This window comes from Eublepharis macularius, chromosome 8, assembly GCF_028583425.1.
Source record: "Eublepharis macularius isolate TG4126 chromosome 8, MPM_Emac_v1.0, whole genome shotgun sequence".
Lineage (NCBI taxonomy): Eukaryota > Metazoa > Chordata > Lepidosauria > Squamata > Eublepharidae > Eublepharis > Eublepharis macularius.
The window spans coordinates 35,930,367-35,950,000 of NC_072797.1; the positions used below are offsets into that span (position 1 = coordinate 35,930,367).

At 41.6% G+C, this 19,634-nt stretch overlaps 1 protein-coding gene across 1 annotated transcript in view; it reads left to right on the top strand.

Moving 5' to 3' along the window:
• CWC27 (CWC27 spliceosome associated cyclophilin) overlaps nucleotides 1–19,634 on the top strand; it is a 130,870-nt gene that overhangs the window by 78,432 nt on the left and 32,804 nt on the right. The window contains exons 11-13 of the mRNA XM_054987422.1: nucleotides 143–246; nucleotides 16,399–16,514; nucleotides 17,748–17,851. Coding sequence (XP_054843397.1) covers nucleotides 143–246; nucleotides 16,399–16,514; nucleotides 17,748–17,851 — 324 coding nt within the window. The remainder of the gene's footprint in view (nucleotides 1–142; nucleotides 247–16,398; nucleotides 16,515–17,747; nucleotides 17,852–19,634) is intronic.

A 19,634-nucleotide genomic window follows, 5' to 3' on the forward strand; every position in this document is an offset into this window, starting at 1 on the left:
TTAAAAAAAAAAATAGAAGCCATTCTTTAGGCCTAACGGGCACATTGCTGTATGTTCCTATCACAGTTTTATTGGCTGTTAACCATTTCTGCTGCTTTCCAGTCTAAGAAAATTAGGTTCATCTACACATTCTTTTTTGCAGTGAGGAACTACGAAAAGAAGCACGCCAACTGAAACGTGAACTGCTAGCAGCAAAGCAAAAGAGAGAAGAAAATGCTTCAAACCCAAAGGAGATTAAAATTGAAGGTAAGAGGTAAGGAAAGGTAACATGTGCTGGTTGAAAGGGTTAATTTACACAGGCAGCAGAAGTTGCCAACTATTCTCAGTATTCCTCAGGCTATCTTGTTCAGGATTTTGCAGCAAAGCAAATCTTACCGCCTCACATTCTGGTCTTTACTCACTGATGTTCTGATGAAGAATAGGCATTTCACAAGCATTACTCAAGGTTTTGGTGTTCCCCCAAGGGCTTGCTAAATGTGTTGACTTTACAGAGACCAAGGTAGTTATCGAACCTCATATCTGGAACACCCATTCACAAACTGAAGAAGTAATATGAGCAAACAAACTGGCTTGCTTCAAACTTGAATCTCCCAGATCCTAGTCTAGCACTTTAACTACTACCCCCCCCCCCACTGTCTGTCACATAATATAATAATCGCATAATACATAATTGCTGCACAAATGGTAGGAATTTAATGACAGCATCTTTGCAGTTGATTTCCTCCAACTCCACAGCACTAATCCTCATACTTCAGCAGTGCCAGTATTTTCTGTTGCTGCTGCTGCTGACTGCATGGTGCAGAAACCTTGCAATAGACTAACCACAGAAATTTAATTCAAACTGTGAATTATTGCTGCTGACTAAAGCAGCCATATAAGTCAAACATAACAACAACAACATTCAATTTATATACCGCCCTTCAGGACAACTTAATGCCTACTCAGAGCGGTTTACAAAGTATTCCATTATTATCCCCACAACAAAACACCCTGTGAGGTGGGTGGGGCTGAGAGAGTTCCAGAGAGTTGTGACTAGCCCCAGGTCACCCAGCTGGCTTCAAGTGGAGGAGTGGGGACTCAAACCCAACTCTCCAAATTAGAGTCCTGTGCTCTTAACCACTACACCAAACTGGCTCTCTAATGTATCTAAAAGCCTACAAATCATTACATCTTAAAACCATCAACAAGTCAGCAGTGAAAAGGGACATCATGGCAGAGAGGGAGGTACAATTACAGGAAACCTTGGGAGAATAAAAACCTCTTTGCCTGGTGGGGCCTGAAAGACTACAGATTTGGCACCTTCCATAGGCAGAGAGGTTCACAGCATTGGTGACATAACAAACAAAACTCTGTCTCTGGTGCTTATTCTTCTGGCTTCTGGAGGTGAGACTGCATGTTTCAGGGCTTCTGAAGATCTTAACCAGGGGACAATTCACATGAGAGAAAGGAGTCCTGACATGAGAAAGCCCTGCCAAAGACAGCAACACTGGGGCCAGACTAACTGCAAACTCAGACAAGAAAGGAAGAGCTGCTGGGGGGTTGGGAAACTATTTAGGCATTTTGCCATCTCAGGAGAAATATTAAGTCAAGCCTGGGGCACACACTTGTGCTTAGAAGGATTATGCAAGCTGATGTTCAGCAATTCACCTTTGTTGCTCATAAAGAGTACCATTGATGACAAATACTTTTTGTGCAAAGGTTTAAGATAAAATTTTATTGCTGGTGTGGTTTGTCCAATGCTTAATAGTTCTGCTGTTTTTCTTTAAACCCATCTGGGTTAAGTTTCTGAATCTTTCTGGGGTCTCTGCATGTAAATGTTTTATTCAAATTGGCCGCCAATAAAGGTGAGCCTTCTACAGATGCAGGTTTAGGCAATTTTTTCTAATCTTCTTTACAAAGATGGTGTCATTTGCTTTCTGGTTTATTATCAAAACAATGGTTTGGTTGTGAATTGGCAAAAATTTAGACTAGAAAATGCAACCTGAGCTTTGAAAATAGAGGATTAAAAACAATGGCTAATCAAGATATCCTTGAGGCAACTTTCGATTACCTTCAATCATTTAGAAGTTTCTGAGAGTCATCTTAAGAATAATGGAGGTACTCATTTTTATGTATCTTATACAGCATATTTTTTCAAAACAGAAAGAAAAAAGTGCATGCTGTTGTTAGTACCAAAAAGAAGCGTCCATTTTAAGTCTAAAATTATGACATCAAATGAATCTCTGTTATCTAGTATCTGACCAAAGGAGTTTTAACTCTTGAAAGCTTATACCCTGAAAATCTTAGCATTCTTTAAGGTGCCCTTGGGCACAGATCTTGCTGTTTTACTGAAGACCAACATGGCTACACACCTGAATCCCTGTTATGACTACTGAAAGAGCCAGTGCTGTATAGTGGCTAGAGTGTTGGACTAGGGTCTGGGAGACCCAGGTTCAAATCCCCTCTCTGCCATGGAATCTCACTGGGTGACATGGGTCAGTCACACGCTCTCAGCCTAAGCTACCTCACATGTTTATTGTGTGGATAAAATGGAGGAGAGGAGATTTATGTAAGCCACCTTGAGTCCCCTTTGGGGAGAAAAGTGGGGTGTAAATGAATAACTAAAATAAAAATGCTGTCAAAAGGGAAACATAGAGCAAAAGCATATTACTTCGGACAGGCACAATAACTCCCTTTCAAGTCTTTGCTACCTTTATGCTACATTTTGAGACAATTGAGTTAAAAGGTCCATTCTTTTAGATGGGCTGAAACTAGCAATTGCTTATTCCTGTTATATCCCTTTTGTATCTATTTAAAGCTGCTTCTTAAAATGAGCCTGTAGCATCTGAAATATTAGCACTAATTACATACTTAATTAATTAATTACATATTTGAATTTTCTCTGAGCAGAACTCTTGGTTGACTGCCTTGTTTCTTTTTCCGTGGAAGCTTGCTGGGTGACCTTGGGCAAGTCACTCTTTTGGCCTAACCTACCTCAGAGGGTTGTTGTAACGATAAAATGGAGGAGAGGAGAAGGATGTAAGCCACTTTGGATCCCCATTAGGAAGAAAGATAGGGTACAAATGAAGTAAACAAAAAATAATGAATACACAGAGGTTGCTTTCTGGCCCAGAAGACAGAGAGGCTCAATTTTCCTTCCTCCCAGTTCTTCTTGGCCAGTTACACTAACACATGAGGCATGTTACCAGAGCAGTGACCCAATATTACCATTTATTTTGAAGACCTTCCACTGTCTCTTTTTGAAAAATGGCCAGCCATCAGGGCCACAGCACAGGCTTTGCATGCAGAAAGCCCCAGGTACAACCCCTAGCATCTTCACTTGAAGGATCGCCAGTTGCAACAAGTGCTAAGAAATACAAGTGATTGAGGCCTTGTTGAGATTTGCCGGGCAAATGGTCTCATCCAGGAAAAGAAAGCTTCATTCGGACTCTTTGCCCACTCTTGATCTCTGTTTATGGCATGACACTGTATATGAGCTAATCTTTGATGATTTGGAGACTGTGTTGAACTGCATGACAGTCTTGATTACCTTCTTTTTAACATATAATAAGAAGGCTGGTTCCTTCCAGCCCAATGGTTTTATGATTTTGTATTCTTTCACACCTTGTAAGGATTGGTCCATTTATTTCTGAGTTTAATATCAGTCTCTGGCAATCAGAGCATTTCATGTTTACCTTGACATTACTTTATGGTGGTAGCTTTCCCAGCAACTGTTTTGTGCATTACATTACATCTCTTCCTCCTCTTAATGAAAGAAAATACCCTGGAGCCAACATTTTCACTTTCTTTTCGTAAAAAGGAACTGGCATGGTTTCAAGATTTGTCAACACTGTCCCATTAGATTACTGTAAAATGGGATGTGTGCATGTGAGGAAATCAAGTGCCGAGGGGCAGATCAGAATCATTGTTCCCTGCTCTGAGCCAGCCATACATGTTCTTGCCACTACTTTCCTGTCGTTTTGGCCCAGCTTAATCCTGGAAATTATGGTCTTCCCATCAGATATGGGTCTATCGCACAGAAAGTTATTCCACTATTTGTTCCCAAGAAAAAGAGCAGAGTATAAAGGTTGGTGTTTCCTTTTAAAGAACCCCACAGACCTATCAAGTCATTTAAGAAAATCCTTCTCAGAGTGCCACAGCCTTTTGAGGTTAGGCAAATGGCTACAATCAACAGGTCTTTTTTAGTGGTGGTACTTTCCTTGTAAAACTTCCTTGCCTTAGAGGATCCAGCTCAAGCTCACTCACTTGCCATCTGTCATAGACTACCTACAGCTTTTTTGTTCAGTCAAGTGCTTTGTTAATGCTGTTTCTGCTTTTTCCTTAACTCTTAATGTGGTATGGTTTGGTTGGTGTTTGAAAACTGTATTTTTGAATTCTGTTAGGAACTCCTTTAAAGGTAAAGGTTGTCCCCTGTGCAAGCACCGAGTCATTACTGATCCATGGGGGAACGTCACATCATGACGTTTTCTTGGCTGACTTTTGTTACGGGGTGATTTGCCATTGCCTTCCCCAGTCATCTACACTTTACCCCCAGGAAACTGGGTACTCATTTTACCGACATTGGAAGGATGGAAGGCTGAGTCAACCTTGAGCCAGCTATATGAACCCGGCTTCCGCCAGGATCATACTCAGGTCATGAGCAGAGCTTGGGCTGCAGTACTGCAGTTTACCACTCTGTGCCACGGGGCTCCTCTGGAACTCCTTTAGGCTTTTTAATTTTTTCACATTTTCTTTATAGTATTTGTCCTAAAATTTCTTTGTTAGCTATCCAGTCAAATTTGTTCTTGTAGGAAGAACCTCTGCATGTATGATTTAAACAAGAGTCTTTGTAGTTTCTGCAGGCTAGAATCACCTGAATGGCATCTGCAGAAGGAGCAGGCACAAGGAACAGCTTTGGGTTGGTTTGGCTTTGCTTGTTAGGCGTTACAGGAGAAATTACCAGAAGCATAAGTACGCAGCAGTAATTGATTAGCAGAATATGGTCATGACACGCACATCCCTGGCCACCTGCAGAATCTGAGTCCACAGTAAACTGGGCAGCAGCCTTAGCTCTGTGGTCTGTTTAAGCCTAGAAGTATTCAGACAATGCCATACATATGTTCCAAGGTGTGTTTCTTGAGGACGGTTTACATTTTTACACTTCACCACCTCCTCTCTTTCACCCTGACTGGGAACTCTCATTTTTGGCCGCCTATGGACTATGCCCTCTCCACACCCTCCTCCATCTACTACAATGTATGTCTGACCACCGCTTTTAATGCCCTCCCCAGCACTCAGACCCACTCTTGGTCTTTGGCCCCTGCTTGGCCCACCTCCCATGTGTGTCTCAAACCCAGCAACATGCCCTCCCATCCTATTGCTGCCCAAACTACTAAACAGCCTCACCTGATGGTATGGGTGTCGTATCACACCCTTCCCACCACCCAGTCAGGTAATCTTGCCTTGAACTGCCGTGCCTCTCCTTGCTATAGCTGGCTGCATGCTGGCTCCTCTGCAGCTACCTGTAGCCAGAAGTGATCTGCCCCAGCCCTTTCCACCTACACAGAAACAAATGGTACTGAAGATCCAGGCTTAAATCTGTATTGCATGGGTGTAGGGATAGTGGATCTTCACTTCCCCCTGGAAACCTTTCTGACCTTGGATAAGTTTACTGCTGAGGTTGAGGGACCTGCATGCAGTAATATCCATGCGGGTCAGGCAGCTGCAGTAGGGGGGAGGAAGTGGGCAAAATCTCTCCTTTTTATTCTATGAGTAGAGCTTCTCTCACACATAAGAGGTAGTAAGAACAATGTTGTTCCCCGCTGCAGCTGCCCAGCTAGTGCAGGTATTAGTACACATGAGTCCCTCAACCCTGGCAATAAAGTTCCCCAGTGTTGGGAAGATCGCAGACCATCAGATCTTTATGCTGTCAAGTTCTTGGAATCCAAGCCTTAGTGTCTCCTTCCTGAATGAGATTGTAAATAGAAGATCCTATAAATCAAAGGAATGGGTATGGGGAGCTGCCACAAAAATCAGAGGCTACTAATATAGTTAATTGGGAAATTAATTCAAATGCTCAGCTGCCGACACTGTAGCATTCTTCATACAGCCATATCCTCTCAGATTTTTAACATGAATCCATTTAAAATTTGATCACATACAGACATTAATCATGTCTAGTCTAGCCTTTTATTTTGGGACAAGTTTCATCACTGACATACTTTTAAAAACACAACATAAGTTGATATGCTCATGATACTGAACATTTTTTGACTGGGAAATCAAGGCTACAGGGGGGAAAAGCAGAATCTAGACAAAACAGAGGGCCTGATAGCAGACATACAGCAGTGTTGGCTTGGATATAATACGCAACAGCAACTCAAGCTCTGCTTAATAGATAAAAGGACCACAGAGAGTAGGTTTACCAGCTCCAGGATGGGAAATTTCTGGAGATTTGGAGGGTGGAGCCTGGAGAGGACAGGATTTGAGGAGTGGTGGGACCTTGGGACCTCAGCGGGATGTAATGCAATAAAGTTCCCCCTCCAAAGCAGCTATTTTCTCCAGGGGAACTGATCTCTGCAGCCGAGAGATCAATTGTAATTCCAGGAGATGTCCAGCCACCACCTGGAGGTTGACAGCTGCAACAGAAACTAAGGAGAGGGCAAGTTGCTGCGTCTAATCCTAAACACATGCATTTGATTTATGGAAGGCTTGCCATCCCCCTGGCAGGGGAGGGGGAACCCCTGCCCCAACCTGCTGCCCCCTAGCTCCAATTACCTGGCCAGCAGGGGGGAGAAGGAGGCATGGCAGGGGAAGCACATGCATGTGCTCCCCCATCCTGCTGAATTGGCTTCAGTGTGCCCAGTGTTTCCTTCCTTATGAAGGAAGAGACGCGAGATGAGCTAAAGTCAAAGATCGCATGTTTGGAGGCTTCAGCATGCCTGCCATTTCACTGAAACCTCCAACGGGCATCTTTTGGCTTTAGCTCACCCTGCAGCTCTTTTTTTCATGCTGAAAAACTACATCATTTTCCATTACGAGAGAAAATGCTGGGCACACTGAAGCCAATTCAGCAGGATGGGGGAACCGTGGGAGTGGAGTGCTCATGCATGTAAAGCGCATGCCTGGGAAGTAAGTACCCCACTGCCCCCCAGCCCCATGTACCCCTCTTTTGGTTCCTGTGATTCCTGGCAATCCAAGGTTTATGACAACTACAAAGATGACTCAGGATTGTACCTTCCTTTTGTCAAATTTCTGAAATTCGTCTGTATCTATAAAGATATATCTAAGAAGCTGATCATACCTTGTCAGAATAAAACAAATGATAACTTCAAAACTGTAACAAGGTTTTTTGCAGTTCCTGGCTTTAGCACTATGTGAAATTAATCATATGATTTAGAAATTATTTTTCGATTACTAATCTAATTTTTGATTACTTCTTTTGAACATCATAAACTAAAATTCTAAAATTCACTGAGGCTAGCAAAAGGACTGACAATGCCTTTTGTAAGTTAGATATTTATTTATTGTAATACTAAGTTTGCCAGGTCAGCATTTCAAAATGAAAAGACAAAGTGTCGTCTTTGCTCTGTGCAGATGTGGTGATCTGAAATGTAAAGAATGTATATTTTTCCCTAAGAAGCTGAAATGTTTTTGAAAAATAGGTGGTACTTATATTACCCATTTATTTTTAAAGTGCTAGCATACTGGCAGTTCATCTGCTGTTTTACAGAATGAGTGTTTCAGCATAGAAAGGCATTAGGCAGAAGAAGGAGAGAACTAATCCCCTAGAAGAAACCTGTTCCTAAGACAAACCAATATTCTTTTGCATAAACCCTTGGATGAGGTGGCCAGAAATTGGATATTTGATCATTAAAAATACAGAAAGATTACCTTTTGACTGCATGGTGGTTGGGACCTTGGCAATATTAGATTGAAAAGATTGCTAATGGAAGACATGGAGACTGTATAGAAATTGAATTAACCATTTGCATCAGTTTTCACTGCAGAAAATGTGGGACAGTTCTGGAACTGTTGTTTTCAGAGTGAATATCTGAAGAACTGAGACAAGTGAAAGTATCAAGAGATAGCATTCTAGGGCTAGAACGAATTAAAAATTCACAAATCACCACGTCCAGATGTTATATATCTGAGGGCTCTTAAGGAACTGAAATGTTAAATTGTTGATCTCTTAGCAAAAAAATGCAACTTCTCTTGCAAATCAGCAGTCCCCATGTATCTCAGTTACATGAATTCAGGCATAATTCTTGTAGGGAATAGAAAGTAAAGGATTGTGTTAAAACCTTCATAAAAATGTGATCTCTAAGAAAGGATTTGAAGGACTTGAAAGTGATGGCATCCTACAGATGTTCAGGAAGGCAGTTCCAGGTATAAGGGCAGCAAGAAAGAAAGGAGTCATTTTAAGGAGCATCCTATATACCAAAAAGGTTAACCAAGTCACAGGAAAAATGAAGGGAAAGGTTTGGTAATGAAAACTTGCTTGTGCTTGAATGGCATTACGTAGCAGTTGCACATTTGTTTTACATTACTTTCCAAAGATTCTCAAAACATGTTGTGGCAATACTTTATAAAAAAAAATAGGCAATAAATATGCAGGTTGTCCCACAAGCTTCTGTTTCCCTTTTTGTTGTTATTGTTGCTGTGGTTATTGGCTCTGATATTCACTGTATTATACAAGTATAGTTTTAGATAGCATCTGAATGTGTAAAAATAAATAGATAGGCCTAAGTAAGAGGAAGATCTACTGTACTTTTTACTTGATATAATTACATCTTTCTTTTAAACAAATAATTTGAATACCAAAGAGCCACATGAAATTGAGTAGTGATGGACAGTTATTTATACTAAATAGAAATCACTTCTTCCTTTTGTCTAAAAAAAGAGTCCATTCTCATTATATTTGAAATTTCTGTCAGGGTTTATTATTTGAGATGTACTAGTGAATTTTTTTCAGTGTGTATAGTTTGTATTAATTTTTTAATCTCTATATACTCACTCAGTATATAGGAACTGGATGTGTTCATGGACCCATCCTGCAAAAATCTTTCTAATCCCCTTTCAAAGTGATCCATGCCAGGGACCATCACTACATCATAACTTTTGATGCATACTTGGTATTACTTTATTATTTTTGTATTTATTAATGCACTCTCCCAGATTTATATGATGTAGTAGCTCAAACAGGCTCTGAAATCATTTTCTTTACACACTTCCTGTGGACATGGAAAAGCCAGAGCTTCCTAGGGGTTAAAGAAAGAAATTAAATTCTAAATTCTGTGTGTTAATTGCACACACAGTTACTTACCATCTAGTCAGTACAATGATAAGGTTTGGAAGAAATCGGGGAAAGAGAGAGAGTTATAGCAGAGATGATCTAGGAATGTATTGGCTAAATTGGAATATGTTGAATAAAACTGAGGGTCACAGTTGGAGTACTGAAGAACTAAAGTTGAGAGAACAGCCTGTCTATAAGCAGAATGGTACACTTATTGAAAATTGGTTTGAACAAATCCCGAACCAAAATTAGCATACATGTGCTGTTCTGCTGTTCAGAGAAGGGTGGGAAACCACTGCTTTAGCTCCTAGGCTTTTTACTTTTCTTTAAATTGTAATTATATACATGTATGACTGCAGAACTGTGCTAATATCTGCTGAGGGTCAATTCTGTGTATTCTCTTCATCTGCTTACTTGGCACTTAAGAACTCACACAAATATTTTGTGAGTATGGAAGAGGGAACTTTTACATACACATGTGCTGTCAAGTCACAGCATGACCCCTCAGCAAGAGGCAAGGGGCTTTCACAGGAAGTGAGAAACAGAAGTAGTTTGCCGTTGCCTTCCTCTGCAGAGTCTTCCTTGGTGGGCCCCCATGCAATTATTGGCCGTGCTTAGCTTCCAACAAGAGTAGGCCATACCATGCTGCCTTCCCTCCCAGGGAATTTCTACAATACTGTCAATCTGCTTCTACCACTAAGGAACACTGTCAGGATCCTGTTCATTACAAGTCCCGCAAAATTCCAAATATTAACAAAATTCCTGTTCACAGAAATGATTACTAATATAGAGAACAAATGTTTAATCAGGGAACAGAACACATTCATTGTAAATGTTCATTGTCTGCAAAACTACTTGTGCAATTATTAAATATACAGGTTTTAACCTGAGAAAATATTTCAGATAATAGTGCTGTTCTTGGCAGAGAATTGCTGTGAAGTATTTAAAAATAAAACTGATATAAGACTGCAGTAAAAAGGAGTCTAAACCTCACACATTTGGAACCTAGGATAATGTTCTTACTATATAGTGGAGTATAGAACTTGAATATTACAAAATGAACTTACTTAAGCACAGGATCAAAATCCAGCCCAAACTAAAATAGTACATGAACCGCATGCTGCTTTCCCTGCTACTCACTATTCAAACTCAAATAAATAATGCTACAGATAATATGGAACCTCTGAAGAGAATTCCTCTTCACCCTGCTTGATTTGAAAAAAGCAATTCCAAAGCAGCTTTATAGTTTTTTCTTCACAGAACTAAAATCCATTTTCATCATCATAGCCCAAATGAATACCTATTTGTTTCTGTGCTTCATTAATTTTATGTATTCATTTTTGTACATAGTTATCAAATTGAATATGTTTTTAATGAGGCAGAAGGAGAAACAGATTTGTAAATTAATAATTTAGAAGAGCATCATCCAGTAGCTCATGACAAGATCTGTACATAAGAATATGTATCATCTTGAAGTTTGCTATTCCAATATATAGTGTATAAACAGTTTTCTGTAAAATGATGATTTGACTGCTTACCTAATACATCATTTTACTATAGCTACAGAACCTACTGAACCCTTCTGTGAAAGGGGCAAGAGTTTTTTTTTCTTTTTAAAATGATATTACCTATTTAGCTGCTGTTAAAAGACTTTATAGCCTTTTCTATACTTGAGTTATCTAGTGTACTTTGTAAGTAACCTAATACAAAAATATAGTCCACGTAATACTTTTTATCCTAATAACCAAAATGATGTAGAACAATGTGCAAGTTTTCAAGTTCACCAGAGCTGTTCATCAGGGTGGGTGTTATAAAATTTGGGGGTGTGTGTGTGTAATATGTCTCAGGTTCTGATCATAAGACCTGGTCTTGTCAGCATCCTGTGCAAAATACTGAACATGCATGTAGATGGTCCTGATGTTGGGTTGCACCCCTGGCTCTCTGGGAGCAAGTAGTAAAAAATAGATTTGTTACCACTAAAATGCAACGGCAAGCAATAGTCCACATATCTCTCTAATACCAGGCAAGATACATAGATTCCTTGAAGGCTGAAAGTAGAGGAATCTTTTGGTAGGCCTTATATTAACAATGGTGGAGATAAATTTAAGGTGATGCACAAGGCACAGAATTAGTTGAAGGCAAGCTGTGTTGTTTTACCTCCTATCATAGGTGAAACACAGTAAACACAGTCTGTTCTCAGGCCCATTCTCCTCTAGTTGAAAAATCTCTGTCATTTTCAGCTGGATTTAGGTATTCTCACATTGTCACTGTAATCCCCCATGCTTCCAGTAGATCCTGTGGAGGTTGTGGAAAACATGAACAGGAGTTTGAATGAGGTTTTGGGATGGGTGAGGGCTAACAAGCTGAAACTTACTCCAGGTGAAACAAAGGTGCTACTGGTAGGGGGGAGGAAGGTCTGACCCAGGAACAGGAATGGCTTCTGTCATGGATGGGGTTGCACTCCCCCTTAAAGAAACAGGCTTGTAGCTTAGGGGTGTTCCTGGACACAGGCCTCCTGTTGAATAAAAAGGTGGCAGCCGTGGCCAGAGGTGCCTTTCACCAGCTTCAGCTGGTGAGCCAGCTGCTGCTGTTCCTGGGCAATACAAACTCTTGCCTCTGTGGTGCATGCCCTGGTAAAATCCAGATTAGATTACTGAATGTGTTCTACTATGTTGGACTGCCCTTGGAGATTGTCTAAAAGCTACTTTTGGTATAGAACGCTGCAGCCAGAATGCTCACTGGAGTGAGGCGTGCAGACCATATCACTCCCACCTTGTTTGATATACACTGGCTCCCAGTCTACTTCTGGGCCTAATTCAAGATGCTGGTATTGACCTTTATAGCCCTATATGGCTTGGGGTCAGGATACCTGAAGGGTCCACCTTCTCCCATATCAAACTACCTGATCTCTCCTGTCATTTTCAGAGACCCTGCTTTGGGTGCCCCTGCCATTTGAGGCTAGACAAGTGCAACCCAGGAAAGCGCCTTTTTCAGTCATGGCTCCAAAACTTTTGGAACCACCCCCCTAGGGAGATGCATCCGTCTTCCTTTGCCGTTTTCTTCTGCCAGCAGGTGAAGACTTTTTTGCTTTGTTTCACATTCCCTAACTCTTATTAGCTCTCTTCCCTGTTTCTGTCTCTAAGGTGCCACTGGATTCAAATCCTGCTTTTCTACTGCAGACCAACATGGCTACCCTTCTAAACTGCCCCCTCCCTGGCACCTTTGATTACCAAGGGCTAAATGCAGAGGTGTGACCTGTCAGAGCTTCCTCATAATGGTTCTTCAAGGTCGTAGCTGTGCAGCATCCTGATTAAAGGCACCTGTCCCCTCGGTTCCAAGGGGAGAAGCCTGGAGATGTGGCCTGACAGCCCTCAGTTCCAAGGCTCTTTCCCAGAGGCTTTGCCTGCATGCCTCCCTGGATAAAGGCCCCTCCCCTGCTTGGCTGTGTCAGCTCTGAGGGGAGACACCTGGAGGTGTAGCTTAACTGAGGTCTGGGATCCAAGGCTGAGAGGCTTTTCCCCAAGGCCTTTGGAAATGTGCCTGCCTGACTTAAGGAATCCCTCCTCCCAGGCTGTCCTCAGTCCTGAGGTGAGGTCCCTGGAGGCAAGGATTAGTACAGTTAACACAGTGGCATAGCATCCTGGTATTACCATCAAGGTAATGATAGGACCTCCTTGGCTGCTTCTGATATAACAGAGATGATAAACATGCAGAGATAATAAACCTGTAATGTCATTGCTCAGGTGTGGGGCCGCATGCAAAAAGGATTCCCAGGTAGGATGGCCAGCTCTAAGTTGGGAAATTCCTGAAGATTTGGGGTGTAAAGCCTCAGAAGACAGGGTTTTAGGAAGGAAAGGACCTCCGCATGGTATAATTACATAGAGTCCACCCTCCAAAGTAGCCATGTTCTCCAGGTGAACAGATCTCTGTGGCCTGGAGATCAGTTGTAATTCCGGGCGATCTCCAGCCACCACCTGGAGACTCTCCCGTGTGGTAGTGATGTCTCCACGTTTATTTTTAATAAAGAATATATTAATTAAATACTGCTTCACAGATTTATTTATACAGAATAAGGGATGTAATGAACAATTTGTATAAACTTTTGTTTCTCTTAACACAACCAAGTACTACACCATGTATTGCAGCCTCCCTTGACCTCAATTATACAGGCATCCTATGCATTCTACAAACAATTCATTATAGTTATCCTTCCATATCCCTCTCTGATTTGTCAATTACTTCCATTAATGGAAGTAATTGACAAATCGGAGAGGGATATGGAAGGATAACTATAATGAATCTTTGACATCTGTGCTCTTTGGAAAAGAATCTTGGAAACGGACCTTATGAGGATCTGGACCGTCCGTTAGAGAACGCAGTCACAGAACCATCTACATGCACCTATGATTATAGGTCTTCTTGAGATCTGTGGCATACACAGTGTCTGGAATTACCATTGAACTGTACCTGTATTGTACCTGTATGCAAGGCGAATTGAGTTCTATATGAGAAATAGTGTCATAGGATGCCATAAAGCAATTGCACTTTAATAACGATAATTATAGCACTTTGAGCACAGGACACTTTAATGAATTGTTTGTAGAACGCATAGGATGCCTGTATAATTGAGGTCAAGGGAGGCTGCAATACATGGTGTAGTACTTGGTTGTGTTAAGAGAAACAAAAGTTTATACAAATTGTTCATTACATCCCTTATTCTGTATAAATAAATCTGTGAAGCAGTATTTAATTAATATATTCTTTATTAAAAATAACGTGGAGACATCACTACCACACGGGAGATTCTCTGTTTTGATATTAATATTATCGTGTTGCTCTAATTTTGTTGACCACCTGGAGACTGGCAACCCTACTGCTTGGATGGCGCAAAGGTGTGTGCCGGGTCCCCTCTCCCACTGGGAGGGTAAGGGATCCTTGCAATCCTAATGCCCACACTTCTTTTTTCCTACCAGGGAATGGTGCTTGTTTTTCCCAGGGTTCTTAGTCTCATTGCTTCAAGATTCAGCAGTCATTTAGGAATGTGCAGAGGGTCTCTTTTAGTCAACACAGAGTAACTGTATTCAGCAAAAACAAAGAAAAGAACATAAGGCCTATCAGTCTTTTAGCCAGTTAACACAGACATGAGTAAAACGTGGACTGGAGCTACTCTAGATTTTATTATCCTGAGACTTACATCAAACAGATTCCACAGCGTTACAATAACCACTGCTAGGAAAAAGTTATTATTTCAACTGTGTTTTCAACTGTGTTCAGTCTGTCTCTCGGGTCATTCCTGAGTGACACCATTTCTAACGAGTGTCAGTTTGGTATAGCGGTTAGAGCATTGTGCTAAGATCTGAGAAATCCAGCTTCAAATGCCATTCTGCCTGAAAGGCTTGCCTGTGACCTTGGAACCGCATCCTCTTAACCTGGTCTGCTTTGCAGGGTTATTGTGCGGATGGAATGCAATGGTATAAAATGTTATCGCCACTTTGAGACCCCATTGGAGCTGAAAGGTGAGGGTTAGCTAAACTCCACACCCATCTTTTTAAAGGCTATCTTATGTTTCTTCTCCGAAAGGGTGCTCCAGGTCAAGAAGTCCTTGACAAACAAACTTTCATTACATTGACTGCTCTCAGGATCCCTACTTCAATCCTTTAACAAATTTATAATTCATTCCAGTGGTCATCATTATTGATGGCCTGCATATTAAATAGTTCTTACTGTCGCTGTTCCTGTGACTTCACACAGAGACTCTGAATTCTTCAGTCCAGATGGACAACACTATGGGGGGAACAGGCTTACTGTCAATGCCTTTCAATTAATTTGTCTATCCTCATTGGTGATTTACTCTGCAAGAGAAGGTAAAAATTCAGTGGTCTGCTGCCTTGACCACCACTCACTTTTCCTACAATTCTTCTTTACATCAAAAGATCCAAAGTCTTCCCCATCTCTCTTCCCAGAGGAGGTTGCCTGTCCTCCCATTAATTGAACCATTCAGTTTACTATTCCCCCCGAGACTGAAAAAGGGTGGGGGTTTTTTAGTGCTCCTTACTTGTTAAGGAGGACAGATAGAAAAGCCTATTTTAGGTCCGGGTCATCTAATTTTCTGTATTATTGTCTATACAGTTGTGCTTGGCTGTCTTATTCATACATCTGTCTACCCTTCCTGCCGAGTGTAGTTGCAGGTGCGGATCGTTAGTGGCAGAATTCCAAATTCTTGGATGTTTATAAAATGCACAACTAGTTTTTTTCTCTGCTCTGTTGATGGTTGGTTACTGACCCTTTCCAGGGCAACCCCCTTTTTCGTCCTACTATTTGGAAAAGAGTTGCCTTTTCAGTCTTAATTGATCCACATTTTACTAAGATTGTTCAGTGTTTTCACTTTCACGATTGCAGTTCTGTTTTCTTATATACCTGTATGTGTCACCTTGGCAGAATGTGGTCTTCACTTTAAGTGTCACACTTCATGGGACACCCAGATTTGTTTTCTCCTTTCCTAGACAGAGTGTATGCGCACCATTCTTATGCTTTCAGTGTTCTGTTCTTCCCAGGGCACTTTTGTAATACTGTGACTCTGAGAGTTAATGCCATCTCAGGAGCCACCCCTGCTATGAGAGTGTATCTCCAGGTGGCTCCTGGTCTGCAAAATGACTTTGTCGTACTACTGCTGCTGCTGCTGCTACTGCTACTTTCACCTAGAGTACTAGACATACTTTGTTTCTTTGTCTGTTTTACTGTAAATGCTCCATGTCTTAGCAATGCATTGCAGTTACGTTTCGCAACTAACTGGCACGAACTCCTAGATACTATGATTGGAGACATGGGCTATTTGGCCTTGCAACATGCTGTGAAGGAAAGTCCTGAACACCACTCCAGATACCCAAGCGTACTTAAAAACATCAATAAGGCCTTTTGGGGGTATATTTTTAACTGGATATATCCAAGCACATATCCCTACATTTGATACTCTGTTGTAGTGGTAAACGTGTTGGACTAAGATTGGGAAATTCTAAGTTCAAACTCATGAAGTTCATTGACTAACCTTGGACCGGTCATTCTTTCTTAACCTAACATTACCTCATGAGTATGCAAGAAACATGTTTCATTTTGTTGATTTCTAGATACAGAGGAAGAAGTTGCCCCAAACAGCATTGTTGCAGAATATTTGCAAGAGAAAAAGAAATATGAAGAACTGAGAAAGCAACGGCCAAAAAAGGGGGCTTCTCGGGAAGATCAGGTAACAGATGATGAAACCACTGGGGGGTTAAGGGCATATCCGTCTGTAGGCCCCAACATCATTTACTGGTGCCCCACTGTGCTCAGAATTAAGACAGGAGTGGTTTCTCTAATATCCTGTTGTTTTTTCTCCTCCTATTTCCCTTGTTTTCAGCCTGTGGAGGGTATCTGGATTCTTCCTCCTCAGCATGGTCAGGGGAATCTCTATCCCCAGGCAACCAGAATTATTTTAAAAAACAGTTACAAATAAACAGAAAAGTTACCTTTTAATTATCTTATGCTTTAATTGTGTGTACAACTGTTGGCTTAATTTAAAATTAAAAGACAGCTTAAGGATTACTGTAAAGTTGGGGACTTCTATCTGTGTTTTTTGGAATCTCGGAACTTTTCAGAAGGCTGATCTAGTGTTTCTTAATGAGAAAGTCAGTAACAGTGGAAAGTTTTCTTGAAAGACAACTTTCCCTACAACTTTACTTTCAAGTTGTATTGAAAGACAACTTTCACCGTGTGTCCTAAAACATGTTCCAGAATCTTCCATAACACACTGTGGACAAATCAAAATGGAAGAGATTTCTTGAAGGCAAATGTTTTAGAAGACTTTTGTAAACAAATTCAAGACACATGTGCAGGCACACAACCCGATCTATTGATAATAGCATTCATATATCATGACATGTAACCTCCAGTAGATATGTGATGGCTACAATATAAAATCATGCAGGCTTCAGTTTACATATGAGGATGGTCTGCCCCATTCTCATGTGAAGAAGGAGGATAAAGAAGACAAGAAGGCAGGCTTACTTCTATATGTACCTCAGTGTCCCAGCATATTTCCTACAACCATGCAGACTGAGGCAGAAGAGTTGGCTTGGAGATAATATTTACAGCAATGATGCATTTATTCTGCAGAATTTGGAAGTATTGCCACTATTTTGCTACATGGATTCTTTAATAAGTGCAACTCCCAAAAGGTATTTGCTTAGTTTATTTCTCAATGTGTTCCATTACATCCTCTAGCACATACTGTACCACTCCACTGAGCAAAGTCAGAAGCCTTCCTCCAACAGAAGAGCTACTTCAGTTGGAGGAAGACTCCTTAGGCTGGAAGAACTTTCTCCAGACTAAGGTAGGAGATATGCCACCATATGCTTGAGCAGCTAGAGCTGTTTTGTAGTTAGGATTAATAGGTAGGAGGAATTATGCATGGTTTCAGTTAATTATGTTTTAATTCCAGACATTGGCATTACTGGACAGTTTCAAATCAAAGCTAAACCAAGCAATAGCAGAAACACCTGAAAATGAAGCATCTGAGCCTGAAGTGGAAGATGATGAAGGGTGGTAAGTTAAACATTCTCAATTGCTTAAGTTCCTTTTACTTAAATGGTTAAAAATTAGGTAGTAAGGGAGGCATACTTTTAATTGTACAATTAAAAATTCCACGGTCCCTCATACCCATCCTAGAGATTTCCCTGTGTTACTAGTGCAGTTGCTAAACATCAGGAACTGATGTAGAATCAGAAGAGATTTTCTCTTCTTGTGCAGAAGGGTAGCCTGTGACATCTTTGGCATAAAATGTGTATGTCCAAAATCTAAAGCCTGTTATGTGCAATGTGTTCATAAGCATCCTCAAAGCTATAGGACTGTCCCTTTCAATAGTTTAGTTCGGTGGATAGCAGATTTTATGTTTCTGGCTGCTAGTCACATTTTTTCAAGAGCTGCCAGTCACAAAATGGTGTCTCAGTGAGTGGCACCACAAAATGACAGCTTATACAAAAATCACATTTCTGAGAACATAAGAGCCTTGTCAGATCAGCCTGGTGGTCCACCTAGTCTAGCATCCTGTTTCATCCAGTTGCTAATCAGTTACTAGGGAGGGCCAACAACAGGGCATAGAGGCTAACCCCCTCCCCCCTTGCAGTTTTAGGGAATGGAAATATATCCTCTGCTACTTTCCCAAAGCAAACCACAACTATGCTTCAAACTGAAACTTGCCCTGCAGAGGGAAACTACATGATTACCTCTGTGTTTTCCCTATAAGAGAAAGATAGTAACTCTTATGCAGGAGAAAAGAGTCAATAGCATTCTCCTTTCATGTCCAAAGAAAGAATCCATGTGTGCACACATAAAGAAGGAGGAGAGGTGGATGAGAGAGGATGTGGGTCTTGTTGTTGTTTCTGCATCCAGACCAAAGGTGTGCTTGCATGTACTAGGGGTGTGCAAGAAAAAAATACTCAGTTTTCCCATTTTGGAATTTCCGAAGTGGGGAAAAAAGTTGGAAATAAGCAATATCTGAAGCAGCAAGCCGCTTCAGAAATTGCTTATTGACCAGATTTGGTATGCTCCGTAAAGATTCAGAGCATACCAAAAAGGCATTTAAACTTCCAGCTCTGCAGCTTATTTGACCCGATGGGAGGGGGGTTTCCCTCCTCTCCCTCCCATCTGGTGAGGGGGAGGAAGGGCTTCCCTCCTCTCCCTCCCATCAAGTCAAATAAGCAACAGAGCGGGAAGTTTAAACCTACACTTTTCTAGCCACTTGCAAGCAGCTAGAAAAGTGTAGGTTTAAACCTACCCCCCCACCACCACACACACACACAGACACACTTGGCCCACTGCGGGAGGGGCCAGGGACTTGGCCCCTTCTACAGCGAGCAAAGGGAAGCAGTGGGACTGTAGGCTTAAGCCTGCAGTTCCGCCACTGGTGCACCATTTGCCTGCTGCAGGCCAGGGAATCCCCTGGCCCCTTCTGCAGAGGGCAAAAGGAAGCAGCGGGGCTTGGCTTAAGTCTGCAGCCCCACTACTGGGTGCTTCGTTTGGCCACTGCTGAAGGGGCCCGGGAATCCTCTTGCTCCTTCCGCTGCGGGTGAAGGGAATGCGAGGCTTCTTCACCCGGGTGAATGACAGCAGCAAGGCATTCAGTTTGAAACTGAATGCCTCACTTCTTCACCCGATGCCATCGCATCAGGTGAAGAAGCGAGGCATTCAGTTTCAAACTGAATGCCAATCTTTACCCGATGCAGACCAGCTGAAGCCAGGAAGGGCCCTTTCCCTGCTACTTGTGTGGCAGGGAAAGGGCCCTTTAAATGCCAGCTGGCCCACCAGGGGATATCCCTGCACAGGTCAT